The sequence below is a fragment of the Dipodomys spectabilis genome, unplaced genomic scaffold (genome assembly GCF_019054845.1).
Source record: "Dipodomys spectabilis isolate Male_0828 unplaced genomic scaffold, ASM1905484v1 ptg000023l, whole genome shotgun sequence".
Classification (NCBI taxonomy): Eukaryota; Metazoa; Chordata; class Mammalia; order Rodentia; family Heteromyidae; genus Dipodomys; species Dipodomys spectabilis.
In genome coordinates, this window is record NW_024870700.1 from 4,109,515 (window position 1) to 4,137,416 (window position 27,902).

Here is a 27,902-nt window from a genome sequence, read left to right on the forward strand (position 1 = left end):
CTGAAACTCAAACTTTAGGGTATTGTGCTGTGTTGTGTGTTTGTTGTTCAGAGGTTGTTTGTTTTTAATGGTTATGCAATGTGTTTGTTTTGTCAGTGCCAGAGTTAGAACTCATGACCTTTCCCTTAACTAGCAGAAGCTCTACCAATGGGAGCCATGCCTCCAGCCCTCCTGACTTTAGGTTATTCTTTAGCTAGCGTCTCTTGGTTTTTTTCCCCCCAGGGTCAGGCCCTTGGCGCAGCTGGGATTATAGCCATGAAACACTATGCTTGCTTTATTTAAGGAGTGGTTTGCAGAGGGAGAATGACAGGTCTCCATAATCTTTTGCCTGAGTTGGCCTTAAACCATGATCTTCCCTAGCTGTCCTCCTGAGTAGCTGGGGATTACAGGCATGAGACACTTCACCCAGCCCTGGCAGCCTGTGTCTATATCAGCTAAATCTGGCCTATTTTTCTAAGGTCGCCAGGTCAGGTTGCTTGGATTCTGCCCTGTCTCCAGTGGCTTGACTCAGGGGGTCAGGGAGACCTGACATCCAGCCCCTAGTTCCTCACCACCCCCTGCGTGTGACCTGTGGTGTCTGCAACAGTGGCATTTCTTTCTAATCCACGCTGGCATTAGGGGTTAACATGCCCTCAAAGGACCCTGCTGCTGGTCCTTTTTCTTAATTCTCAGTATTTTATAATGTTTTTGGCAGACTGGCAGGCCCTGGAAGGTGCTGCTCCTCCCAGGGTTAGCCAGCTCTACAGAGAACAAACAGTTCCTTTGACAGGCATTTCAAGCAATCCTACTCACATCCCATAGCCTCCTTTCGTCGGCCTCCTAGAGTCCCAAGCACCATTCCCAGGGTCACACATCAGAAACTTGAGATTGCTCAACATCCCACAGCCCACTGAACTTCTTCAAGCTGTCTGATCCTAAACCTGCTTATCCCCCGCTCAGTTTCCTCCTACACAAGCCACAGCAAAGGCTCAGTCCACTCTCCGGGTCCTGTGCCCCACATGACCCCGATCCTTCCCAGTGAGCCATGCTTTCTGACATCTTTTCTTTTCTTCCCCTTGGCAGTGGCCAGGTGTGGCCCACACTGTACTTGAGTAAAGGTTAAAAAAAAAAAACAACTCACATAATGCTTGAAATTGCTCCCTCCAAATGTTCCCAGGGAGGGTGCAGAGAGACAACCCCCCCCCCAAAAAAAAACAAGTTGTATGTCCTGCAAAACCTTTAAGATGAAGGAAAACTCAGCACCGGTGGCTCACACCTGTAATCCTAGCTATTCAGAAGGCTGAGGTCTGAGGATCATGGTTCAAAGTCAGCCCAGGCAGAAAAGGCCATGCGATTCTTATCTCCAGTAAACTACTCAGGCAAAAGCCAGAAGTGGTGCTGTTGCTCAAGTGGTACAGTGCTAATGTTGAGCAAAAGAAGCTCAGGGACAGTACCCAGGCCTTGCATTAAAGCCCTAGCAAAAAAAAAAAAAAAAAATGAAGGAAGGAAGGAAAACGTAGCCAGCCCCAGCTCTTTGGACTAGAAACATCTGCACTGCTCAGCTATCTCCTGAGTGAGTTTCTTTCCTGGGTCCCTCCCTAGATAACTTTAAACAGATAGTAGCCATTTCTTGAACTCTGAGGGCATCTCTAGAGACCCTAGCTCTGAAGCTAGAGTACCAGCCTCCAGATGCCCCTCCACCTCCACGCCCTTCCACCCTCCTCTCCGCATGGCCTCAGAGGGCGGGGAAGAACCCAGCCACCTCCCCAGCCTTCAGTGCCCTACTAGTTGCTTCTCAACTAGTCCTGGAAAGAGAAGAAAGGCCGTCACCATGGGCCGAGGATGTGAAGGGAGCTTGTTATATTCTAAGGGTGTATCCTTCCTGACCTACATCCACTACCCTGCCAAGGAGGCGGATCAAAGCTTGGCCACCACCCAGAGCCTGAAGCCAGATCCCAGGACAAATGCCTCTTCTCAGGCCTCAATCCTGTCTATTGGAAGAAAGAAAAAGTGCTCAGGATGCTCCCACATCCGGGCCTGGAGCCATCCTAGGGGTTATGAAAGACAAGCGTGGTCCTGGAGACAGATTATCCCGGAAGGGGAGAGAGAGTAGAAGGTATTCCTTCCAGTTGGGGTATCTGTCCAGTCTCTCTCTCAAGCTGGGCCAGCCAGACCCTTTCAGGGTTTGTGTCTGCAGAGGAAGAATTAAAAAAGAAAAAGAAAAAAGAGGTCAAGCTAGGTGCCAGTGGCTCACACCTGTAATCCTAGCTACTAGGAGGCTGAGATCTGAGGATCTTGGGTAAAGCCAGCCTGGGCAGAAAGTCCCCATGAGACTCTTATCTCCATTTAACCACTCAAAAACAAGAAGTGGAGCTGTGTGTGGCTCAAAGTGGTAGAGCACTAGCCTTGAGCAAAAGAGTTCAGGGGAAATGCCCAGGTTCTGAGTTCAAGCCCCACAACCAACAAAAAGATAAACAAATAAATAAATAAACCAGTCTGCAAAAACAGCCACATGGGGACAGCCTGGAAAATTAGGAGGCCTGGATCTAGAGGGAGACCTTGAGGTAGCAGCTTGAGAAATTAGTGACTTGCCATTAGTAATCTACGCCTTCACCCTACCTCCACAGGTGATTTGCATTCTAGCAAAGCCAGAAGTATGGGATTCAGTGCCTGAGGGGTGCTCCCACTGGCAAGCTTAGGGAGGAGATGAGAGAGGGAAAGAGGGAAGAGAGGCGCAAAGGGCTGGGAGAGGCTGGGAAATGAGGCTGTGACAAAAGTCAGTAAATGACAGAATGTTCCACCTGGAAGCTACTTTCAAGACCGCCAAGTCCCAAGGCCTCATTTCCATATGAGAAAAGTGACAATCCAGAGATTCATAAAAGAGAGCTGAAGCAAAGGAGAAAAAAGAAAGGAGAGATGAGAAGATCAGGAGGAAGGAAAGGAGGGAGAAAAAGCAGGATCCAGGCAGGCCACTTTATGTTGACCAACCCAAGTCCAGCCACTCACCAATTGAAAAGCCAGTACTCGGGAGAGTGGGTGGGAAGTCAGATTTAATAAGGCCAGCCCTGAAAAAGATGGAACTATCGTTCCCAAAGCATCTTGGGAACTCAGGTACATGGAAGAGAGAGGGAAAGGAGATATAATATGACTATGAGCTGAGCGAGGTCTTTATTATCAAAGGCAGATTTGTGCCAGGATGCCAGTGGTTCACACCTATCATCTTAGCTATTCAAGACGCTAAGATTTGAGGGTCAAAGTTCAAAGTCAACCTGGGCAGGAAAATCTAGAAGACTTTTTATCTCCAATTAACCATCAAACAGCTGGAAGTAGAGCTGTGGCTCAAGGGGTAGAGCACTGCCATCCTTGAGCAGAAAAGCTAATGGAGAGTGCACAACCCTTGACACCATCAGCAGCAGCAGCAGCAGCAGGAGCAGCAGCAGCAACAGTAGCATCTCCCTCTGGATTGCACGAGGAATCCCGTTTCTTTAGCATTACTTTTCTGCACGTTACACATCACAGTCATTTACATGCTTTATGTTAGGCTAAGGAGAGGAGTGTTCCACATTCAAATGCTATCTGAAGTTTCCCCTGATGTTCTGGATTCTGAGCTAAAGAAAGATTACTTCATAGTTAAAAAACCTTAATTATAGCCTGGTGCCAGTAACTCACATCTGTAATCCTAGCTACTCAGGAGGCTGAGATCTGAGGATTAAGATTCAAAGCCCAGGCAGGAAAGTCCTAGAGACTCATCTTCAGTTAACCCACAAAAAGAAAAAATAAAAATAAAATAAAATAAAAATTTTAAAAGTGGTGTAGCTTAAGTGATAGCACACTCGCCTTGAGCAAAAAAGCAAAAGCCTAGCCCTCAATTCAAGCCCTAGCACTGGCACAAAAAGAAAAGTCTTACTGAGGTGTGGCTTTTCTTCAGAATGTAGAAATGTGGAACAAAGGGAGAGGAACTCTACCCAGGAAGACTCTCAAAGGAGAGGCCACAGTTACATCCCTGGCTTTGAACTGCTACAAACTCCTGGGCCTGTCTGGCCTTCCTCCCTACTGCCATCTTTCAGCCATGCCAGCAGATCCAGCCTTCTTCCTCCAGCTGCAGCCCAGGATCTGAGATCTGGAGAGAACCCGGGCCAGGACCAGGTGCCCAGGGCCGCCCATAGGGCTGGAACAGCACCAGGGTGTTAGCTTCCTCCTCCTTATCTCCTTTGTTTAATGAACACATCTCCTTTTTTCTCTAATTAGGTGGAACAAACAACTTGAACTAGAATTTTTATTTCCCAGAAAAGCACACGCCCGGACACAGTAAATATGTCATTAATCATCGTTCTGAGACAAGGCAGAGAAGCTTGCTGGGTTAGGGGAGGAGGAAGTAGGGAGGAGGAGAAGCAGTCAGACAGTAATTAGAGTTCAGCCTTCCCACCCCCCTCCCATGGCTACCCTCCCACTCACGCCCACCCTCTCCTGCCCCCAGGGGAGGGACTGAGCACAGCTAAATTTATGTAAATGTCCCTTGTTAGCACCTCAGAAATGTAAAGAAAAGGAAATGGGAAGAACAATTACTCCCCTTCCCTCCTCTCTTCCTCCTACCCCCCCCCCCCCACACACACACACCTCCCAGGTCTTATTTTCATCCAGGAAATTGTTCTTATTATCAAGTAGCTATTTATAGACGTGGCGAGGTCTACTGAGCAGCCCCTAGCCAAATATGCTACCACAGTTCTCCACTGCTTTTCCTTTCCCGGCTTTGTTCTGCAGGAAAAAATTGAGCCTTCCCCAACCGCTTGGGGCGGGGGACCCTTTCATTGAGCATCCTGGCTCCAGAGGCTGATCTGAAGTCGCTCCTCCTGTGGGTTACTTGAACCAGCCTCTTGGCCTGCTACAACTGACCACACACACACACACACACACACCACACAAAACTCACTAGTCACTCTGCCCAGAGCTGGGGCTACAACCCTGCTTCCAGGAGAGCAATGTGCCAGTTCCCCAGAGTGTAAGAATCCAAAGCCACTGTTCTGCTCAGTGGATCTTTCTAGAATGCCACAGTCTGGCTTGGTCTAAAGAGGGATGTGCTGCAGTGAGTCCAAAGGAAGATACTCTTAGGAGAGGAACAGAAAGCACAATGCCTACATGCATTTGATCGTGCAAAATACTATCTATTGAACTCCAGGAAATGGAAACAACAGATTTTTTTCCCCTTTGTGGCTGTTTTTGTTTTCTTTTTGTCTTGAATGTTCCTTGATGTGTGTTTGGGAATGTAAAAGGAGGCACAGACATGGAGGGACAGAGTGAACAAATGCAGCAGTGGTACTCACTAGAGACTAGGTGGAAAATGGACTACCCAACTAACTTGTGGATGGGGACGGGAGGGAAAACTGGGAGAGAGCAAGGGAAGATGTGACACTGTCCAAAAAGCAATGTCGTCTTTACCTGACTTATGAAATGGTCACCCCTCACCTTTATAACAATTAAAAAAATTAAAACCAAAAGGGAAAAGAGGGACATGCGGATCTGGTTAAAGGCTTCCGCCTGCTTCTCATCATCCCAGAAGCCGCAGCTTGGCCTCAGTTGGGAAGGATCACACTGACAGAAGGCCCGGAGGGCCCGGTCTGCCCTCTTCAAGTTGCCTCTAAGCACCTCAGAAACTGACCTCTGAAACACTTAATCCTCAGGTGGGGCTCAGAGGTCCCCACTCTAAAGTGTGAGGTCCGGCTCTGACTTAACTCTCAGTCTCTGACTCACACTTGGAATTCATAATGTTCCCTTCCTTCCTGCCCCCCCCCACCCCCACCCTGTGAAACTGCAAGGCATTGCAACAATTGTTTTATGGGATGTTTCAAGGAAGTAGTGTCATCTGTCCCCTGCTCTAGGCCAAACAAAAGTAGACTGCATCTGGCATCCCTTTTGTGGAAGGAACCAAGTCCTTCCCCTGATCAGACCAGAAGTCTCTGACAGCTTAAACAGCCAAAGAACTCCACACACAAGACCTCCCCAACCTGTGTCCACCTAAGCGGGCCCACACTGTGGGAGAGGTGGCTGGGAAGAGACACAGGGGAAGGAAGGAAATCGTAACCACCAGGGGGAAGGACACTGTAAAACAATTAACTTGGAAGAGAGGAAGCTGTGGCTTTAGAATCTGTGTTTGTGTCCCAGAACTGACATAAGCGAGCATCACCACATGATGCTTAAAACAACAGAAACTTGGGTCAGATATGGTGGTACACACCTGTAAATCCCAGAACTCAGGAAAGAGGGTCAGAGGGTTGAAAGAACATGGCCAGTTTGGGCTATAGTAAGACACTATCATTGAATAAACACGTGCGCGCACGCATGCACACACAAAACCAGAAACATGTGTCTCACCGTTGTGGAGGCTAACAAGTCTGAAAACAAGGTATTGCCAGGACCACACTGCCTCTAAAGGTTCTAGGGAAGAAGCCTTCCTTCCTTTTCTAGCTCCTGGTAGCTCCCAGAGTTCCTTGGCTTGTGGCAGCATCATTCAATCTCTGCCTCCATCAAAACATGGCTGCCCAATATCTCTGATGTCCTCTTCTAGGAAGGACGCCAGTCATTGAATTTAGGATCCTTCCTAATCTAGGATGATCTCACATTAAAAAAAAAAAAAAACCTTAACTAATTCATAATCAATCTGCAGAGACCTTATTGCCAAATAAGATTATATTCTAAGGCCTGGATACACAGGAATTTGGGAGATATTGGTCAACACACTGCACGTCTCTAGTGCTTGTTTCATCACCAATTTAAAGCAGATTTGTTAAGTTCCATGAAATCTCTGTCTTCACACACACACACACACACACACACACACAATTCTGTATCTATCATGTTATGGTGGATGGAAAGAAATGACTTGAAAAGGTGTGAGAGTTTATATAGAAAAATAACCACAGGTCAGGTGTGCAGAGGTTTTGTCCTCATCCCTACCCACTCCTCTCCTTCTGGCCATGCCCCTAACCCCTCCCTCTGCTGCAGACTCATGACCCAACAGCCACAAAGCAGCAGCCTGATGCAAACCCTCTCCTCCATGCAAACCTGAGACTCTTCAGAGAACACCGGAGGAATGTCCTTTGACTTCTACAGAAGACCCTCTCTAAAGCCTGATTTCCATTAAGCCTAGCTTGGTCTCTGCTATGCTTTTGGCATACACTGGTTGTCATATACAATGACAGCCTTTCTAGTTCTCCGCCCCCTTCACCCCTATCCCAACAGCCCAGCACTCAACCAGGACAGGGAGCCAAGGGTAGTTCTTCACAGAGACTGATACTGGTCTCCTGAGCTGACCCCATGTACATGTCCCAGCCACAGTGTCTCTTCTCTGAGCTGGAGCCTATGCTCCCCTTACCCACCCAAGCCAGCCCATCCCAGTGACACAGAACCTTCTTTCCCTTCTCCCCCTCCCACTCCAGACCCTGCTTCGAGATGGCAAGCGTGAGAGTATCGTCAGCACGCTCTTCATTTCCCCTGGCGATGTGGAGAATGGACAGAGCATTGTCTGCCGTGCCACCAACAAAGCCATTCCAGGGGGGAAGGAGACCTCGGTCACCATCGACATCCAACGTGAGTACGGACTGGGTTAGGCTGAGGTTGGAGGTATCGGCTCTCCAGAGTGCACTAGTCCCCTCCCAGATGTCCCTCCTAGCCCTGTGCTATGACATCACCTCGCTGCATGCTGGTAGCCGCTTGGTTGGAATTCATATCTGCCTTTGAATTCCATCCACTTTGAAACAAATGCCTTTAACCCCCCAAAAATCCTGATTCATCTAGGACTTCTATACTGGCCTCCACTTAGCTCTCCAGGGATCTAGGGTCTAGGAGAACTAAGTCTCAGGGTTTCAGGATCCATCTTGGCAGCCCGAGAATGCAAGTTTTCCCCTCCGTGTCAAGAATCTTGCTTGATACCATTTAGATTTTAGAGGAAGGAAGACATGGTTGCATCCGATGGTTTCCAGACACTCTGGAGAAATGGTCAAACGCTGGAGAAGGCTTAACCTTCACTATCTTGCCATGGTACTCTCACCTGAAGCTCTTTCCATCCCTCACTCTGTGAGAAGGAGACCGGCAGGGTTAGGGCTAGGGAGGAGGACGGAGGCACCTAGGGCACCAAGTTTAAGGAGTCCTCTCAATCGACTATGTAAATACAGAGGGGACCCTGAGAGGGACAGCTTCCTTAAACTTTGCAACCAATACCTTCCTGTCTCCTGGCTTCTCAACTCCACTTATTTCTGCCAGGTAAGCCAGTGAAACAGCTGGAGATCTGGAGAGAAAGCATGATGCTGTTGGGCCAGGTGGTCTAGCATCCAGAATGGCTTCCCCTCCTCCCATGAACTGGGTGGGACTCACTAAGTTTGTCACTCACTCTTGGAACTGATTTGACTGAGGTTGTCTAAGATCTTACCCTGCTCTAGAATTGTCTGTCCAGACATAAGCCAAGTCCAAGCCCTCCACTTGTAGGCTACCATTTGTAACCACAGTGTGGCGCCCCATGCTCCTTTCCCCCATCCCCAACCTAAGCATGATGCCAGCAGCAGAATCTGCACAAATGAAACAACCTCGCTGATTCCCCCGTGAGAGCAACCGGGACCCTGGAGGGGATGGACAGGGAAGAAGCATCATTTCTGCTCCAGGCCACTGTCCATCACCCCAAAAGCACCTCTCCCAGCAACAAGACAGTCATCCTGCCAACAGCCCACCCAGCTATTCAAAGGCATCCTCCAAATGCACTCCAGTGAAAGGATCAATTTGCCAAGGTGCCCAGATGATGAGATCTGCATCCAAAAAAGGAGCATGGCCTCACCAGGTCTCTGGGCCTTTCCTGGCTTTCTTTCCAAGCATGTCTCCAATGTGGCTGCATGAGGAGAAAGGGATTAGGAATGAGGCCAGAGAAAGATTTAGAACCAAGTGCCCAGTTTCCTAGCTGGATCCCCTTCCAGGGCAGTACAGGGAAGCGATGGAGGCCCAGCAATCTTCCTGGTTTGAATTCTGAGTAAGCACTGGGGGATCTCAATTGCTCTGTGCCTCAGTTTCCTCCTTGGCATATGGAGGACATTATGTCTCCCTCCTGCAGTTGCAGAGTGAGGATTAAATGAAATCATCTATGTCCCTTAGCACTGTGCCTGACGCATTATGAGAGCCACAGGAACTATTTTTTAGGACCCCCGTGCACAGGTGTGTGGCAACCCCTATTCAGGTGTCCCCCAGTTCCATCCAGCTCTCCCAGCATTTCATCTCCCTCAGCCAGAAGGTGTTTCTATGTACCTGCCCAGCCAAAGCCAAGCCCCCCTCCTTTCCCTTCTCCTTCTCCTTCCTCCTCCATCGATTCTTTGCTCATTCAGTCAACGTCCAACTGTTTGCCGTGGACCCCACCGGCTGGATGAGATCTGCCTTTGCAAACCTGCTCATTTTCTCAGTCGACCAAGAAGCATCCAAACTCAGCAAAAAGCACATTTGTTGTTTGTTTCCCTTGGTCTTTATATGTTACCCAACGGAAGACAAAGCTCCCAGATTGACTAATAGGGAGAGAAAGCTTAACACCCCCAAAGCCTCACCACATCTGGACTCTGCGTCCAGCTGCCAAGTTTTAAATGGATGCACTATAAAATCACTGAGTCATGAAGTTTCTTTCCCCATCCCCTCCTCCATGTAATGCTTTCCCTGAAAACACACAACACATGCACACACACACACATACACACACACACACACATATACAGGTTGCTGATGGAAACACTAACAGCCTCTCAGCTGTAACATCTGTTCGAAGTGATCTCAGTTCCACCAGCTACATCAAAGCTGCCCTCCTGCAAGTTATGCAGCCGACATCACAAGTGGGATTAAAATCATGTTTAATAGTTGGATATGACATAAACTATTTATACCTCCAGAGCTTGGCAGGCTTCTGAGAACTCATACCTCACACATCCAGAGGAGAGGGGTAGAGAGAAGGATGGACGGCTCTGGGTCTGGGGATAAAGGTATCGATGAAAATGGGGGGTATGGAGCCCCTTGGGGTCCTGAAGCCCCTCTGGACATGCTGGGGCCGAGAACATTACAGTGAGGATGGGAGGAGCAGGGCAAACTGCGAGTGAGGAGGGGCACAATAGAACATGGGCAGCTGGAAGGTCTTCCGACAGGTGCATTCTCCCTGTCTCCTTCATAAAGAGCACTTGGGCAAGAGATGAGCCCAAGCTCGGTGGCAGGTTTCGAGATTCGGCTCCACTGATCCCTTTTCACTTCCCTCAACGAGAGTTACATGGAGGGCCTCTGCCTCTCAGAACTGAACTTCATAATGTGTGAACATGAGCCAGCTGCACATTGGGGTTCAGAAGGAAGCTAGTAAGCTCCTAGAAGCTGCAAAAGAGAGGCTGAAAAATTTTAGAAGCTATGTCAACAGTTCTCTTGGGAGGTGAGAACATGCATCTTAGGACCCCTGGAGTTATACTTAAAAAACCAAGACTAAGCCAGGCACCAGTGGCTCACACCTGTAATCCTAGCTATTCAGGAGGCTGAGGGCTAAAAATCAAAGTTCAAAGCCAGCCCCAGGCTGGAAAGTCTATGAGACTCTTAGTTCCAATTAACCACCTAAACGCTGGAAGTTGAGCTGTGGCTCAAGTGGTAGAGCACTAGCCTTAAGCACAAGCATCTCAGAGACAATGCCCAGGCCCTGAGTTCAAACCCTAGGACCAGAAAAAGAAAAATCTAAATTAAAGCTCCATAACATCACTTAGAACTCCCTGTGAAAAGACAGGCAGGCTGGCTGTGCCTGCAACAGATGCTTCCCAGATTTGTGGTCCCCCATCCGGAACCAGGGAAGAACAGACTCCCCAGCACAGGTGGCCACCTGCTGCTGAGGAACAAGAGTTCTCTCCCCATTGTCTGCAGACACCAACGCAGCCTGGTGGTGTCTTCCAGTCCCAGCCCCTGTGCTGAGCCCTGAAGGTGAGCAGCCTGAGCACCTGCTCATAAAGGGGTCCCAGCGGTTACAGGCTCCTATCCTACAGACAGGCTTGGGCCGTGGCTGGGCTGTGGATGGGTCTGTGAGAGTCTCAGGACTTCATCTATACTGAGGACCCAAAGCCCAGCTGGAGGGAGTCTTGCTCCCTGCGGTGACCCTGATAGGGACTAGAGATTTTTCTGACAGACTCTGGGAAAATGCCTTATTTCTTTACTTAAGCTGAACCCTGAAAAAAAAAAGCCTTGTGAATTTTTAACAGTTTTCTGGGTACTAGCCCAGAAAGTGGAGCTCAGGGTACTAGCTGATCTCCACCTCCATCCTTCTGCTGTAACTGTATTCTCATGCTTGCCTCTCTCTCTCTCTCTGTCTCGCTGTATATCTCTCTCGCTCTTCTCTCCCTCTTTCTGTCTCTCTCTGACTCTGTCTCTGTCTCTTTCTTTCTCTCTGTCTCTGTCTGTCTGCCTGTCTGTCTCTCTCTCTCTCTCTTTCCTCTATTCTTTATTTTCTTTAGTCTTTCTCCCCAACACCCTGTCATTATTTTTCTGCCTACATGTGCTATGTCTCCCTTGGTCATTTTTATTTTTAGTGCAATGTCTCTCTCTCTCTCTCTCTCTCTTTCCCCCTCTTTCCCTTTCTCTTTCTCCATCCCCATTAGCACCCCTTCCATAACTTTCTGTTTCTCTGTTTTGGGGGTTTATTTGTTGCTTTTGAGACAGAGTCCCAGGCCAGTCTCAAACTCACTATGTAGCCCAGGCTGGCTTCAGACCCATAATTCTCAATCTCCTCAGTGTGAATTACAGGTGTGTTCTAGCATGCCAGGCCTTTCTCTTTTCTTACTCTTCTGCATTTCTTAATGTGCACGTTTGTTTCTTTCAGGCCTCTCTCTTTCCACATGTCTGCACCAGTCTTTCCGTCCCTCTCGGACTCTGTTGATGTGTCTCTCAGATCTCTGTCTTCCCCTATGGTCTCCATGTTGTATGTGTCACTGCGCCTGCCACCCCCGCCCCCCGCCCCAGCTCTTCTGCACGGGTCTCTGTGTGTCTCCACAGCCCTAATTTTTATCTCTCTGTCTCTTTCCCTATCTGTGGCTTCCAGTTTCCTCTACCTCCCACCACTTAGCACTTCAGAGCTTGACTTCCTATCATGTTAAATGAGAAACAGAGCCCCAGCCTGGAGAGCCCAGGGCCTGCCTGGTGACACCAGTCAGGACTTGGCAGATGATTACACTGATGAAAGGGTATTAATGCCGCTTTCAAGTTACCAGTTACCAGATGCCCCAGAACCTTTACACAGAGAGATCATAAACAGACACTTCAAAGGCACTTAAGCTCCTCCTGAACCAGGGCTGAGCATCCATGATCCCTCATGCCCCATACCTTCTTCCCAGCTCTTCTTTCTGAGGTACTTTGTTCCACCTGGAAGCTACAGTTGGACAATGAGCTCCTGCCGCCCAGGCAGCTGCCACTAGCTGTTCAATACCGGGCCTTGAATCCACAGAGAGGTCATGCCCCCTCCCGGGCTGTCGGAAGCAGGTGCCTCCAGGAACTAAAGGAACCTCCTGCTGATCATCTCCAGACCACCAACATGCAGGAGACTCCTAGGGTGGTTGCTGCTGGAAGGGCCCCTGGGTGGTAGGCTCTCTGCCCTTCACCTCCCTGTCATCCCAGAGGTCTTCCTGCCCCATTCTGTCTCCAGCTGGCAAGTGAATCTCTTCTCCCTGCAGATCCTCCACTTGTCAACTTGTCAGTAGAACCACAGCCGGTGCTAGAGGACAACGTCGTCACGTTCCACTGCTCTGCAAAGGCCAACCCAGCTGTCACCCAGTACAGGTGAGCCCCACTAGGGTGGAGGGACAGCCTGGCCTCCCACCGCACATCCCCATGCCTGTCACGTGGGATGTCACATAGCCACAGCTTGTGGCTCACAAGAGGGGGTCCAAATAGCTTCCTCTTTACCTCCTCACTCTACCTCCTCCCACCTGTCCCCCAGGTGGATTTCCTTTCCTTCTCACTTCAGTGCTATTCTATTTTCATAGCACATGCCTGTAACTCGGTGGTGGGGAGGGAGGGAATGAACCACTCCTGCGCATGCGGGCACCATCTTTTGCACACGGAACCCTCTTTCTGCGCATGCGGGGTTAACTTCTTTTGTCCATGCGTGCACTCCTGTTTCCACCCAAAGGAGGAAGTGGTCCACATCCCTTTTAAGTTCTTGGTTTATCCTCTTATTTCTGAACAGACCAGAGAGGCTCAGGTTAAAGTTCACACAACCAGGAGAACCAGAAAGCCCGGGCTTGTGCTTGTTTACCTGGACAGGGTCTAGAAGGCACCTGGAATCCCAGATATCCACTCCCTACCCTCCTGGGAACCCTTGTCCACAGCACAGATAAACCTTGGCTGTTCTTTACATGCTTGTCTCTGCCTTTTGACCAAACATCTCAAAAGCAAGAGCCGCAATTTAGTCACTTACAGCTCTCTGCATGCAGCCCAGCACGTGGCATAGACTTGGAGCTCCTCACATGCGTCTGGCTGATGGAATAAAAGCAGAGCTGCTCCTCTGGTGGCTCCCTGCTTGCGCCATCACCACATAGAGTTCCAGAAACTAAGTGGTCCTCGGAGAGGCTGTGGGAGGGGGGCCCAAGATGTTCACCCCTTTTTTTACATGCCAGCAGAACTCCCCCAGGCCCTAACTCTGCCCCATCCCTTCCCACCAGTCCAGGCTTGATGCCCAGCCCAGGGTGCCACCTCTGACATTGATCTGGCTTATTAAGCTGCAGCCTCAGCAAGTTTGCTAATGGCCCAAGACCAAGAAAGCAGCCGTCCAGGGGAAGCAGAGAAAACATACAGGCAGGGCAGCCCCAGCAGGCAGAATGAAAGGAAATGGGCCAAAGAGGCAGCATGGACTCAGGTTGGACATAAGGAAACAGCTCCCTGCTGTGTAGATAATTAAGCAGCACTAGAACCAGAAATCCAGAAAGGACCAAGAGCTTCTCCCTTGAGGACATTTTAAAATAGGCAGAAACCCCATGCATCCTGCCTAACTTAACCCTGCCAACACTGGAGCCAGCACGATCAGATGACCTGCAGAATCCCTTCCAAGCCAAGGAGATCACGCTCCTAGAAATGCCATGACCCAGGCAGGGCCAGGGAGCAGGTCTGTTTTGGCTAGGGGTCTACTTCTCCAGAAGTGACTAAAGATGCAGAGGGAAAAACCATGGTTTGTAAATGCCAAATATAATATGCCCAGAAAACATTGCTCATGCCCATTTCACCCCGGAAGACATTATTTCCCATTCACTCTGGTAGTCATTCTCCAGATGGCTGTGTAACCCAGGGGTCTGGATGTACAACTTTCAACTTCTATTTTTTGTCATTGTCAGGCTCCCAGGCACCCGAGGACCTAGCAATGAGAGAGAGGGTGGCGGGGGGGGGGGGGGCAGATAGCAGGACAGTTTACCTTACCTCTGCCCACAAAGTTGATATTTCACCCCAGACTTCTGGCCCCCACAGGTTGAGCAAACCTGGGAATATCTGATGGCTGGGCAAAGTTTAACTCCTTCCTCAAAAACACAGAGTAGTGGGCTGGGAATGTGGCTTAGTGATCGTTTGGTTGCCTAGCATGCATGCATGAAGCCTTGGGTTCAATTCTTCAGTACCACACAAACAGAAAAAGCTGGAAGTAGTGCTGTTGTCTTGAGCAAAAGAAGCTCAGGGACAGCGCCCAGGCCCTGAGTTCAAGCCCCAAGACAGGCAAAAAAAAATTACATATATATTGATTTACTTTCCCCACCTGACTGTGATAAAATTATAAGGATCTTTTTTTTTTCTTTTCTTGGTTGATCTTGATTGCTTCCTCTCTGGTCCGCCTAAAGATCTATAATCTCTGAAATTAGACAAGAGTTCTCCCCATCTTACTCAACCATCACCCCCATAAAGGAGCCCGAGCAGGACCCAGAAGCTGTCAATTTAGTCACACACACACACACACACACACACACACACACACACACACACACACACACACACACACACACACACACACACACAGACTAAAAGCCCCCAAGACAACAGAACAGGCCCAATCACAGTGCAAAGGACTCTGGGCTCTTTGTGCCTCGGGTCTACCTGCAGAGAGCAGGGTGAGGAGCCAACATTGTCAACATGAAGCACAAAGCTACTTGACATGCCAACCTGATAGCTATGACACGTTGGGCTTTCCGATTCTGTGATATAAATAATTAATCCTCGTACATTTGTTCAGACCAAATTAGACATTGATTGAGAAGGGGTAAAGCTGACTCGATTCACAGAGGGCCTGGGAGAGGTGGTGGAGATGGGAGGAGAAGGCTGGATCACAGGGAAGCAGCGGGGGAAGAGATGGGCAAGGGGCCGGAGCACCCTTGGTTTTGTGCCTCTGGGAGGGGCCCTCAGAGGGGTATTTGGGGTGAGAAAGAAGCAAAGGGAAGACACAGTGGCTGAACGAAATGGAAGCAAAAAGAGCTGACGCATGGGTCAAGCAGTAAAGCACCTGCCTAGCAACCACAAGCAAGATCCTGAGTTCAAAATCCCAGTACTACCGAAAACAAGATGTGAAGTGAGGGCTTTGCAGAGGCCAAAAGCACCTCCCCAAAAGGCCCCGGCCTGCAGGGCTCCTGAAGACCCAGCTCCAACAGTCAACTCCTGCCTGTGACCTTGAGAGGTGACATTGAAAGGGTCTCTCCCTCTGCCCCTGGGCCACAGAAAAAGCCAGTTCTGACAGCACAGCTCCCCTGACCCAGGAAAGCTGCCTTTCCCACAGCCTGCAGGGCCCTGCTGTCTCTTCCTGCTCTGACTCCTTCAGGGGAGAGGAGAAGCCATCATCTGGTCTGAAAGGAAGGGAACCTAAATGCTGGAGCACTGGGTTCAAAGCCTTCTGTACCCCAGCAGTCTTCCTGATAAATCAGGATCAATCTGGTCAAGCTTCATACCCCTGGCTCCATAAATAGCTAGGATCGGAGGCCTGGCCTCCTCCAGATCCATTTGGCTCCCCACCTGGAGGGAATAGGGTGGAGGGAATAGGTACTGGACGTGGATCCCCAGCTGTGTGTCTGGAACTGAATTAATCCCCCTCAGGCAGGGGCTGTGCCTGGCTATTAAGTCTGGTCATTAAATTAAAGTTAAGAATTGAAATGATTCATGAATAACTCATAATGGTTTGTTGGGAAGCTCCTTAAGCTCTCAGGGAGCTATGGTTTGCTCTGTTGTTAAACTATAATTGTTATTATTAATCGTGTTCTTAATAATTACTCAAAATTAATTCAAGATAATAACTACATGGTGCCAGGTGCCAGTGGCTCATGCCCGTAATTCTAGCCACTCAGGAGGCTGAGATCTGAGGATCATGGTTCAAAGCCAGCCAAGCCAGGAAAGTCCATGAGACTCTTATCTCCACTTAACCACTCAGAAAACCGGTAGTGGTGCTGTGGCTCAAGTTGTAAAGTGCTCATCTTGAGCTGAAGAACTCGGGGACAGTGCCCAGGCCCAGAATTCAAGCCCCATGACTAACAACAACAACAACAATAATAATAATAATAACCACAACCACATGGAGCCAGCCTAAGTGTTCCATGGGATGCAGAGAAGTGGCCAATGTCATCCCTCCCCCCCACTCACACACAATGATCACCACCCCAAAATCAAGACCTTCCAACTCACCTCCCCACATCAAACCAAACCGACCAAGCTGCAGCCTCGAAGGATCCAAGCCAGCGGGGGAGAGCAGAGTCTGGGGAGACGTGAAAGCAAGTGCCATCCTCAAGAGATGAAAGGACATGCAGGGCTGAACCCGGGAGCCAGAGGTTGAGCGGAGAGCTGAGAGACCTGGCTAAGTGGGAAGAGAGGCAGGCGAGAAGGTTCAACTTCTCACATCTCGCCTTCTCTGGAATCCAAGCTTCCTGGATCCTCCTATCTTCCTCTCCCTCTGCTGACTTCTCTGTTTCTGTATACATGCCTTGCCCACATGCATACATAACAGGTGCACACACCATTAGACCTTTTCCATCACAGCCCAGGATAGAATCCACAATAGAGCTTAGAGAAGGAAAGCCAGACTGATTGGTGACTGACCCCATGGCTACTATCCAGCCATCTAGATGGGCTGACCATTCTCCCAGACTAACAGACTTGTCCGAGTGCCACTATTTGCCTGATGATCATGGACTAAAGCCCACTAGCTCCATAATCTCCCAGGTGTCTGCAAGACCCTTCTACTTTCCCTGAGTTTGAGACCTTGTTTTCCTGTGCCCAGGGAAGGACGGCCTTGCTTTTGGCATTCAAAGACAGTCTTGTCATCCAAGGTCCCCCTGAACCTGTTTCCTCTGTCTTAGGTGGGCCAAACGGGGCCACATCATCAAAGAGGCGTCTGGGGAGGTGTACAGAACCACTGTGGACTACACGTACTTCTCTGAGCCTGTGTCCTGCGAGGTCACCAATGCCCTGGGGAGCACCAACCTCAGCCGCACGGTTGACGTCTACTGTGAGTGCAGAGATTTGGGGGCTTCTAAGTGAGCAGGCCTGGGGTGGGCTGAGAACACTGGAGCTGGATTTATTGTACACAACATAATCATCACATCGCACAAGTGTGCAATGCCTTTTTTCAAACACTTCCTAGCACAGGTTACTGGGTTGTTTTGTTTTGTCTTTTTTTTTTTTTGGCCGTTCGTGGGGCTTGAACTCAGGGTTTGGGTGCTGAGCTTTTTCACTCAAGACTAGCGCCTCTACCACTTTGAGCCACAGCACCACTTCTGGTTTTCTGGTGGTTAATTGGGGATAAGAGTCTCGTGGACTTTCCAGCCTGGACTGGCTTTGAACTATCATCCTCAGATCTCAGCCACCTGAGTAGTGAGTAGTATAGACATGAGCCACCAGCTCCTGAACAACAGGTTTATTTTATTTTATTTTTTTGGGTCCGGTCGTGGGGCCTGAACTCTGGGCCTGGGCGCTGTCCCTCAGCTCTTCAGCTCAACGCTAGTGCTCTAACACCTGAGCCACAGTGCCACTTCCGGCTTTTTTCTTTTTGCTTATGTGGTGCTAAGGAATCGAACCCAGGACCTCAGGCATGCAAGGCAAGTGCTTTACCACTGAGCCACCTTCCCAGCCCCCGTCCAACAGGTTTATTTTGATCTTCAGAATGAACCTGGGTTCAGCTCAGCCTTCTCTAACAAATTACAGACTGAGTAGCTTCACCACTAGAAATCAGAGAGCCAAGGCCGCTGTTTCTGGTGAGGACTCCCTGGTGTGTGGAAAGCTGTTTTCTCTCAGGGTCCTCAGGTACAGAGAAAGGAAGAAGTGAGCACTAATCATCACCTTAGGAAGGCTCCATCCTGGTGACCTACTCACCTCCCAAAGGCCCCACCTCCTAATTTTAACCACCTCTTGGTCGTGAGTTTCCAGCATAGGAATTTGAAGGGGGTTGAGGGGACATCAACATACAGCCCATAATAAGTGGATACGGTTATTCTCGTTATTTAGATGAGGAGATGGAGACCCAAGGCCCAACAGTGAGTGGCAATATGAAAACCAAAGCCAGGCATGAGTGACTTTGTCACCTGCCACACTGTTCCATGGCCAGCCTCACTTCCTCATTCCACCTGGCAGGAACCCACAAACAGATCGGCCCCTCGCTAAGGACTAGCTGGCTGAATGGGCTCAAAAACAAAAACGGGCTGGGAATGTTGCTTAGTGGTAGAGTGCTTGCCTAGCATGCATGAAGTCCTAGGTTTGATTCTTTAGTACTGCATATACAGACAAAGTCAGAAGTGGCTCTGTAGCTCAAGGGGTAGAGTGCTAGCCTTGAGCAAAAGAAGCTCAGGGACAGTGCCCAAACCCCGAGTTCAAGCCCCAGGACTGGCAAAAAAAAAAAAAAAAAGGAAGGAAGGAAGGAAGCAAGCAAGCAAGCAAGCAAAGAAAAAAGAAAGCAAGAGAGACCCACAGACAGACAGACAGAGACAGAAAAGAAAAGAAAGGAAAAGAAAAGAAAGGAAAAGAAAAGAAAAGAAACTGGATAGGTTCAAAAAACAATTAGCTCACACAGAGCCCTCATCCCACCTCAGTCCCCAAACCCACAGCAAAGGATGCTGTGGCTCCTCTTCCACATCAAGGAATGAAAACCCAAATCTCCTGACCTTAGATTCAGGGCTCGATGTGCTGCCTGGCCAGCTGTCTGAGCAATCCTGGCCTCTCTGTGAATCATGGCTTGGTCACAGAGCAAAACTTTCACGATGCTCTTCCACACCTAGCAGAGCTATGGGAAGGGAGGCAAGTGGTGGCCTACTTCAGTGGGGCTGAGGAGGAGACTGGAGGGACTGGAACTGGGAACCTGGGGGAGAAACACACAGAATGTCATGGTCCTGCTCCTGCATTGGTAATGTCAGAGCCCGCTGCAGACGTACCTGGGAGCTGGACCAGCCAGTGCCAAGCTGTGGTCCAAGGTTCAAGATTCTGTCGTCCCTGCTCCCACACTAGATGGGGGCTTCCTCAACTTTCTGAAGCCAGATGGGTCTGGGACAGAGGAAAAGGGATAGATCAAAGGTAAATCCAGTTGGAAATTCGATCCCAGTGCCTTTCTGCTGGGAAAACTCCTCTATGCATCAACAAGAGTTTGGTGGAGGCACATCTCCCCACTTGCTTCTCTAGATCACTCCCAGACCCCAGGCCTAGCCAGGCCAAATGTAAGGAAATGGATTGCAGTGGGCTGAGATGCTTTCCCCCTGCGCCACGGAAGTAGAGGGAGAGGCGCCGCAGCCAGTGGGTCCCCAGCATCTCCTCCTTCCTTCTCATCACAGTCGGCCCTCGCATGACCACGGAGCCCCAGTCTCTGCTCGTGGATCTGGGCTCTGATGCCGTCTTCAGCTGTGCCTGGATTGGCAACCCGTCCCTGACCATCGTGTGGATGAAGCGGGGATCCGGTGTGGTGAGTCCAAGGCTCAGACTCAGGAGGGGTCCTGGTGGCGGGGGAGGGGGGGGGGAGTGGTCATTCAAAGGGAAAAGGACCCCAGAAAGAGGAAAGAAAATTCAGGCACCACCTGTACGCATCTCACCCGAGCACACTGGGCCTTTCAATTTTGTCCTAGTAAGAACCTTGTAAGAAAAGCAAATGACCAACATTATAGGATGAGGGGAAATCTCTAGAAGGCTTTTCTTTTTTTTCCCTGATCTTCCTCCTTCCTTTTTTTTTTGACTGAACTCTGGGCCTGGGCGCTGTCCCTCAGCTCTTCAGCTCAAGGCTAGCGCTCTACCACTTGAGCCACAGTGCCACTTCTGGCTTTTTCTGCTTATGTGGTGTTGAGGAATTGAACCCAGGGCCTCATCCATGCAAGGCAAACGCTCTACCACTGAGCCACCTTCCCGCTCCTTCCTTCCTTTTTTACTCATTTCTTTTTTTCTTCCCTTCCCCTTCCTTCCTTCCTTCCTTCCTTCCTTCCTTCCTTCCTTCCTTCCTTCCTTCCTTCCTTCCTTTCTTCCTTCCTCCCTCCCTCCCTCCTTCCCTCCTTCCTTCTTTCTTCCTTCCTCCTTCCCTCCTTCCCTCTCTCCCTTCCTTCCTTCCTTACATCCATCCTTTCTTCCTTCTTTCCTTCTTTCTAGTTACTAGGGTATTAGGGCTTGAACTTAGTGCTTAGTTTTTTCACTCAACCTTGGTGCCATACCTTCACTTCTGACTTCTTGCTGGTTAATTGGAGATAAGTATAGTGGACGTTCCTGCCTGGGATGTCTTCACACCACAATCCTGAGATCTCAGCCTCCTGAGATAAAGGCACCCAGTCTACAAAGACTTTTCAACTTGTCCCAAATAAAGTGACTCTTAGCCTTAACAGGGAGAGTGATTTCAAAGCTATGCTTTTTTCTTGTGGTGTTTTGGGGTGTGCGTGCGTGCGTGTGCGTGTGTTTGTGTGTGTGTGTGTTTTACTGGGTAATACTGGCTTCGAACTCAGAGCCTCACGCTTTCTAAGCAGGTACTCTGTCACTTGATCCATGCCCTTCCCTTTGGTTGGTGGTGTTTTTGTTCTTGAATGTGGGGTAGCCTTATTTTTCTAGATAAGGCCTGGAGACTTTGCCCAAGGATGGCTTTGGACTGTGATCCTCCTACTTCTGTATCCTACGTAGCTAGAATGACAAGTGTTTACTACTTCACCTGACTAGTTAGTTGAGATAGGAGTCTTGTTTACTTTTCAAGTAGACTGGCCTCCAACTGCCATCCTCTTGATCTCCACCTGCTGAGGAGCTGGAATTACAGGCGTGAACCACCACACCTGATCCCCGTGTTCCTCTTATAAAATGTTCACATTCTTTTAGCGTACATGCGGGGGGTTTTTGTCCCTGGGAAAACTTAGCCTCTCTCAGTAACTGGCCAAAGCCACGTGGTAGTCACTGCTGGAGCCAGGACTAGCCAGTGCCCGATTCTTTCTTATCATCACCTCAAGCTGACTCACGAAAGGACGCTGGAGATGACTCTGAAAACAGATCCAAGGGTTCTCCTCTTGGCCAGCCTGGGGGAGGAGAAGCCATGGGAGGCGGGGGGAAGTCAGCATCCCACCCCTCTCCCCAGCAGAGGGTCCCACGCCCCTCCCTTCTCTATGCACCACCCCATAGGCTGCACCTGGAGGGGGGCTGGCTTTGTTCAGATGGGGTCTCCTCTCCACTCAACCTCTCCCCTCCCTCCTCGTTATTAGGAGAGGTGCTGAGCACCACAGGCCTGCCCCCTGCCCTTTGCGTCTGACCCTCCCTAATTCTCCTAGGTCCTGAGCAATGAAAAGACCCTGACTCTCAAATCTGTCCGCCAAGAGGATGCTGGGAAGTACGTATGCCGAGCTGTGGTGCCCCGGGTGGGAGCCGGGGAGCGAGAGGTCACCCTGACCGTCAATGGTAAGACCCCCATACACCCTGGGATAGGCAGGGTGGGAGATGGGGACATTACCCCCAAAGGGATCATGTCACTGGCTCTGGGCCTTGCTACCACTATTAGCAATAAGTCCTCCTCAGAACCAAAGCAGGAGAAGAAGAGACTGGGTTTTCTGGAAACTTTCTTCTATTTTCTTCCCTTTCAAGAGATCTCAGGGGCAGTAAACTGCTGAGGGGGTCGGAGGTCAGAGGGTGACCCTATGTCCTGTCTGGCTGATGCACTGGCCCTGACTGTGGTGAAGGAAAATGTAAGGGTGCATCTCCCTCTGCCCATGAACAGCCCCTCTCTGTAACATTAGAGCTACTTCCTGGGGAGAGCTGTCACCATGCCCAGAAACCAGGGTTCCCTTGAGGGCAGAGAACACATCTTTCCAGGAGGGTGGGTGTGTTCTTGGAAGGATGGGGTGCCTGTTTCAGGAGATGAGCTAGAGGGGCATCACCCAGGCCTCATGATGCAGGTGGCCACAGAGAAGCTGCCACTAGCTCAGGCCGGCCCCAACAAGGCCCTGGCAGCACGATCCGTGACGTATGCTTTCCCAGAAAGTCAGAAGACAGGGTGTTTACGTGAGACAATGCCATGTTCCCTGGCCATCTCTACAGGGCTGCCCCCCCCCCCAGACACACACGCACTTCTGTCATACCCACAGGCCTCTGGGAGCCCTCTGAACCCACTATAATAACCTCAGCCCATAGCCAATAGGATTTCAGGGGTTCTGATCCCAGAGCAGCACCCCCAATAGGGGCCCTGGCTGAGTTCTGGAAATTCCCACCGGCAGCTGCACCTCAACCCAGCAAGCTGCTACTGCCCCAGCCTCATCCTCTCCCTTGTTGGACTCGAAAACTCAGCCCTAGCTTGCGGCCCTCCCCCAGTAGCCCCTCAGATGTCCCCCTGATTTCCTGTCCTCCCCCTCATCGCCCCAGAGGGAGGAGGAGACACCAGAGTCTTCAGGAGATCACCTGTAGGGGCGGATCCCTGGCTCCAGAGCCCTCCCGCCTTTCCCCTTTCCCATGTGTCCCCAGGACGCCACCAATAAATTGGTACTGCAGGGCTAAAAATAACAGCATCCAATCGCACCTCTCTATATCCATGGCAACAGGCTGTAGCCTTTTTCTGCCTAGATGCCAGTGTCTGACACTCGGCTCAGCGCGCCACGCCACAGTGAAATCAGCCGCCCTCCCACTGGCCTGGCTGGAGAGGGTGCTGGGGAGTAGCCATCCAGGCCGACTGCTCTCCACACCTGCTGTACACCCCCATCTGTGGGCCGGGACCCTTAAACTCACGAGTCTCCTCCAAGGTCCCCAAGCGTGAAGCCATTAAGTGAGAATCCTCCTTTCTAAAGAAAGGGGTAGATAAGAAAAGGCTGACATTTTGCTGTCCCTTTTAGGCATTTCCCAAGAGAGATTTCTAGAGGAGAGGGAACCCCCACACACATCCTGCTCTGCCCCCCAGGGCCTACATGCCTTGAAGGGACATTTCTCTTGGACCTAGCTCAACAGCCTGAGCTGAAGCATCTGTCCAGGACTAAACTGAGCTTGCTTGCTTGCTTGCTTGCTTGCTTGCTTTCTTCCTTCCTTCCTTCCTTCCTTCCTTCCTCCTCTCTTCCTCCCTCTCTTCTTTCCTTCTCTCTCTTTCTTTGTTTTGAGGATTACTGGGTTTTGAACTTAGGGCCTCACACTTGCAAAGCAGGTACTCTACCCCCTGAACCACACCTCCAGCCCTTTTCTGCTTCAGTTTTTGTTTTGTTTTGTTGGATAGAGTTTTTTCCCCAGGGTAGCATCAAGCCAAGATCCTGCCATCTACACCTCCTGTATAGCTGGAATTACAGATGTGAACCACCACACTCAGCTTGTTGGTTGAAAAAGAGATCTGGCTAGCTTGTTGTCTGGACTGGCCTTCAACTTCAGCCCTCCAGATGTTGGGATTTACAGATGTGAGCCACTGTGCCAAGCCTGATCTCTTTATCTCCTTTGCCTGTTACTTCCCCTCATTGTCAAACGGAGAAAAGCTGAAAGGATTGGTGTGCAGGGAGGCTTGGGAGGGGGTCGATGAAGCAATCCAGGGAGCCGTCCGTGCCCACCCAGAGAGAATGTCTGGAGGGGTGGCCAGGCCCAAGGACAGAGGCCTGGGTGTCCAGTGAATCCCTCTCATTCTCTTTAGGTTCCAATGGGCACCTTGGTAACTGAGCTGGCTCACACCAGGGAATCTGATGGAAGGGGAATATGAAAGACCTCACTGGTTGATTGACTTCTCTAAGCCCATTTGCCTTTGCCTGGCCTTTTGTTTCTTTTTTTAAAAAAAAACTAATAAATGCATATGTGTTTGCTGATGGATTTTAGAATCCTATAAACCCATGGATAGAGTTCCTCAGTCCTAGTGAGAGAAAGTACAAGACTTTATAGAGAATGATCACTTTTTGGTAGCAAAATCAAACAGGGAATCCTCAGAGCTCGGAGGCAAAGGCAGCCTGGAGCAGAGGGATTGATTTAAGCTACAGAGGCTGAAATCAGCCCTTTCTTTCTTTCCTTATTTATTTATTTTTGGTCAGTCATGGGGCTTGAACTCAGAGCCTGAGCACTCTCCCTGAGCTTTTTCACTTAAGGCTAACCCTCTACCACTTTGAGCCACAGTGCCAATTCCAGTTTTATGGTGGTTTCTCTTGGAGATAAAAGTCTCACGGACTTTCTTATCCAGGCTGGCTTCGAACTGCTATCCTCCATCTCAGCCTCCTGAGTAGCTAGAATTATAGAAGTAAGCCACCTGTGCCCAGCATTCGGCTCATTCTTTTTTCTTTTTTTTTTTTCTTTTTTCCCAGTCCTGGGGCTTGAACTCAGAGCCTGGGCACTATCCCTGAGCTTCTTTTGCTCAAGGCTAGCACGCTAGCACTTGAGCCACAGTGCCACTTCTGGCTTTTTCTGTTTATGTGGTACTGAGGAATTGAACCTAGGACTTCATGCATACTAGGCAAGCACTCTACCACTAAGCCACATTTCTAGCCCTCAGCTCATTCTTAAAGCCACTTGTGGGTGGTACCTTTATGTGGAAGAGATACCCCTCATTCCCACTCCCTGCCCTGCTCCCACCCCACTTCCCCCAGCCCTGAGCCAGCCCTTCACATTCTCAGCTTGAATTGGGAATGACATCTAAGTGTTTTCCAATACCTTTTTTCCCCTTGGCTGAAACCTACTCATAGAAATGCAAATCTGTTTTAATTAAGGTGGCTAATAAACAGCAATTATGTTTGCAGCAATTTTTGCTTTGTTCCCAGCATAATGTTACCACCCTCCACCCCCTGAAGAACTGTGGCACTTAACTGTCTTTCTTCCTGTTCTGCCATCCAAGTCCCAGCTACCACCCAGGAACTGGGTACTGAGCACCAGAGTCTCTATCTCTCTTAGCACCCATCCAAGCCAGGAAGTCAGTTGAACAACTTTACTTTTTGCTAGTTGTTACCTTTATTAGTTATTACCTTGCACTGTTAGGTGCGCATCGCACAGGGAAGACTCAGGTCAGACGACAGGCAGAACTAGCCAGGAAGGGCAATGGAACAAACCAGGTGGACAGTGTTGGAACTTTGGTCTCACCTGGGCTGTCTAGGTTTGTTTGTGGGGGGTGACAAGATAATGAATTACAGGATCTGAGTCCTAGGAATATGTCTGTGTGCACACCTACCCTTGGTGGAGGAAGAGAACCATTTTCCCCCCTCCCTCCCTGGCTTGTTGAAGGGTTCCCAATTTGTTAGGCAAGTGTGCCCTCTACTGGAGAACTGAGAAATGGCTGGAAGTCTTCCCAGCTGGTCTAAGTGGAGGTGACATTCTTTTTGTGTCTTCTTTTGCCCTGGCACCTGCCCCCACTCCCATACCAGGCTCACGGCCTCCTTCTGAGAGCGTTCCCCATTCACCAGACAGAATTATTCTCTCTCCTTCGAAGTCAGTTAGCACTTTATCTACATGACTCCCGTGGTAGGCTCACGCTTGGCACCTTTTATTACAGTTATTTATGTCTTCTGGGGATTCTGACTTCGCAGCATTCACTCATGATCCCTCGAGAGGTTTGGGATTGAATGCCTAATTTATCTTCAAGACCTCTACCTCGTAGATTCGGGGCCTTCGGTAAATATTTGCCAAAAGAGTGGGTTCATGAATACGCTTCTGAACCCCTCAAAGAGGGGGGCCAGCTGAGGCCCTGCCCCTTCTTGGATCTGTAATGTGATGTTGTCTCCCCTCCTCTCCCCCCTCCCTCCCCACCCCCCTACACCACCACAGGGCCTCCCATCATCTCCAGCACACAGACCCAGCACGCCCTCCATGGCGAGAAAGGCCAGATCAAGTGCTTCATCCGGAGTACCCCACCGCCTGACCGCATCGTAAGTGCTTCTCGAGACCCCACCCCACCAGCCAGGGGTCACCTCTGCCAATAGCCAGGCAGCCAGACGTCAGCACATCCTTCCCACCCTCCTTTCCCTCCACGGGGAAAATTACACCCTGCCTCTCTCTCACAAATGCATCCTGAAGTCTAAACAAGACAGCCTCCTTCCTCAGAAGAGGCAAGCTCCAGGGAGCCAGCCAGCTGAGCATGGCAGCCATGAGAAGTTCTAACCTAATTCTGCATCCTGGGGCAGTAGGGAAAGGGAGGGTAGCAGAGGAAGGAGGGGAAAAAAATCCCTTTCCTTTCCTGGTTCAAGGCCAGGGTTAGGAAACTGTGACACGAGTGGAATTTAGGACTAGTACCCCCTTCTGCACCTCCCACAGTTCTCTTTTGGGATCTCTTCTGCACATCTTTGCTTGAACATTCCCCTTTGAGACATCCAGGTCATCTGCTTTCCTTTCTCCAGAGCAGCCAAGACACCCCGATCATTCACCCACACCTCCTCTGACCCCCAAATGTTTGGGGTTCTTTTTTCTTTTAGTAATTCTGAACATGCTAGTCAGGAACTCTACCACTTGAACCCTTTTCATTTTCCGTTGGGTTTTGTTTTTAGATAAAGCCTCATACCTTTGCACATACCTCTGACCCTCAGACTGAGATCCTCCCACGTCTGCTGGGATTACAGGTGTATGCTACCACTCTTGGCTTGTTTTGTTTTGTTTTCTGAGATAAGATCTTCATTGACTTTCTAGTTTGGCTGGCTTTGGACTTTCATCCACCTCTCTCCACCTTCTGCATAACTGGGATTGTGGGTGTGAGTCACCATACCCCAGCCATGTTCACATTCTTTGTTTTATGGTGCTATGGTTTGAATTCAGGGCCTTGCTCTTGCTAGGCAAGCACTTTACCACATGAGCCACACCTCCAGCCCTTTTATTGCTTTAGTTATTTTTCACATCGTCTCTAGACCTTGACCCTCCTATTTATAGCCTCCTGAGTAGCTCAAACTCACTGTGCTTGCTACCATACCTGGCTTATTGGTTGAGATGAGGGGGGGTCTCACTAATTTTTTTATTCTTGAACCTCTATCCTCTCAATCTCTGCCTTTTGAGTAGCTGGGAATATAGATGTGAACCATCACATTCTGCCAGTGTTCATGTTTTTATAAAGGAAGATCAGCTGGGCACTGGTAGTGGTTCACACCTGTTATCCTAGCTGGTAACTAGGAGGCTGAGATCTCAGGAGGCTGAGATCTGAGGATCACAGTTCAAAGCCAGCCTGAGCAGAAAAGTCCATGAGAGTGCTAGCCCTGAGCAGAAAAGCTCACGGACATCACTCAGGCCCTGAGTTCACACACACACACACACACACACACACACACACACACACACACACACACACACACACACACACACACACACACACACACACACACACACACAGGATCTTACATCCTAAAATATCTGAACTGGCAAAACCTCAGGCATGAAAACAAAGAAAAGGTAACATTTGGTAGCATTATTGCTGGAAAGATGCTACTTAAGTTAGCCCTGCTAACAAGACTTGCCAGGCACCAGCGCTACAGGACAGCAGCTTGGGGAAGGCAGGGCGTGGCCACGTGAGCCCAAGACCCCAAGCTGTTCAG

The 27,902-nt window shown here is 49.9% G+C and overlaps 1 protein-coding gene across 1 annotated transcript in view; it reads left to right on the plus strand.

Annotated features, from left to right (window-relative positions):
* Positions 1-27,902, plus strand: part of Kirrel3 (kirre like nephrin family adhesion molecule 3) — a 562,024-nt gene that overhangs the window by 519,962 nt on the left and 14,160 nt on the right. The window contains exons 6-11 of the mRNA XM_042674972.1: positions 7,413-7,563; positions 12,681-12,786; positions 17,322-17,470; positions 19,779-19,906; positions 21,729-21,855; positions 26,155-26,255. Of these exons, the coding sequence (XP_042530906.1) occupies positions 7,413-7,563; positions 12,681-12,786; positions 17,322-17,470; positions 19,779-19,906; positions 21,729-21,855; positions 26,155-26,255 (762 nt within the window). The remainder of the gene's footprint in view (positions 1-7,412; positions 7,564-12,680; positions 12,787-17,321; positions 17,471-19,778; positions 19,907-21,728; positions 21,856-26,154; positions 26,256-27,902) is intronic.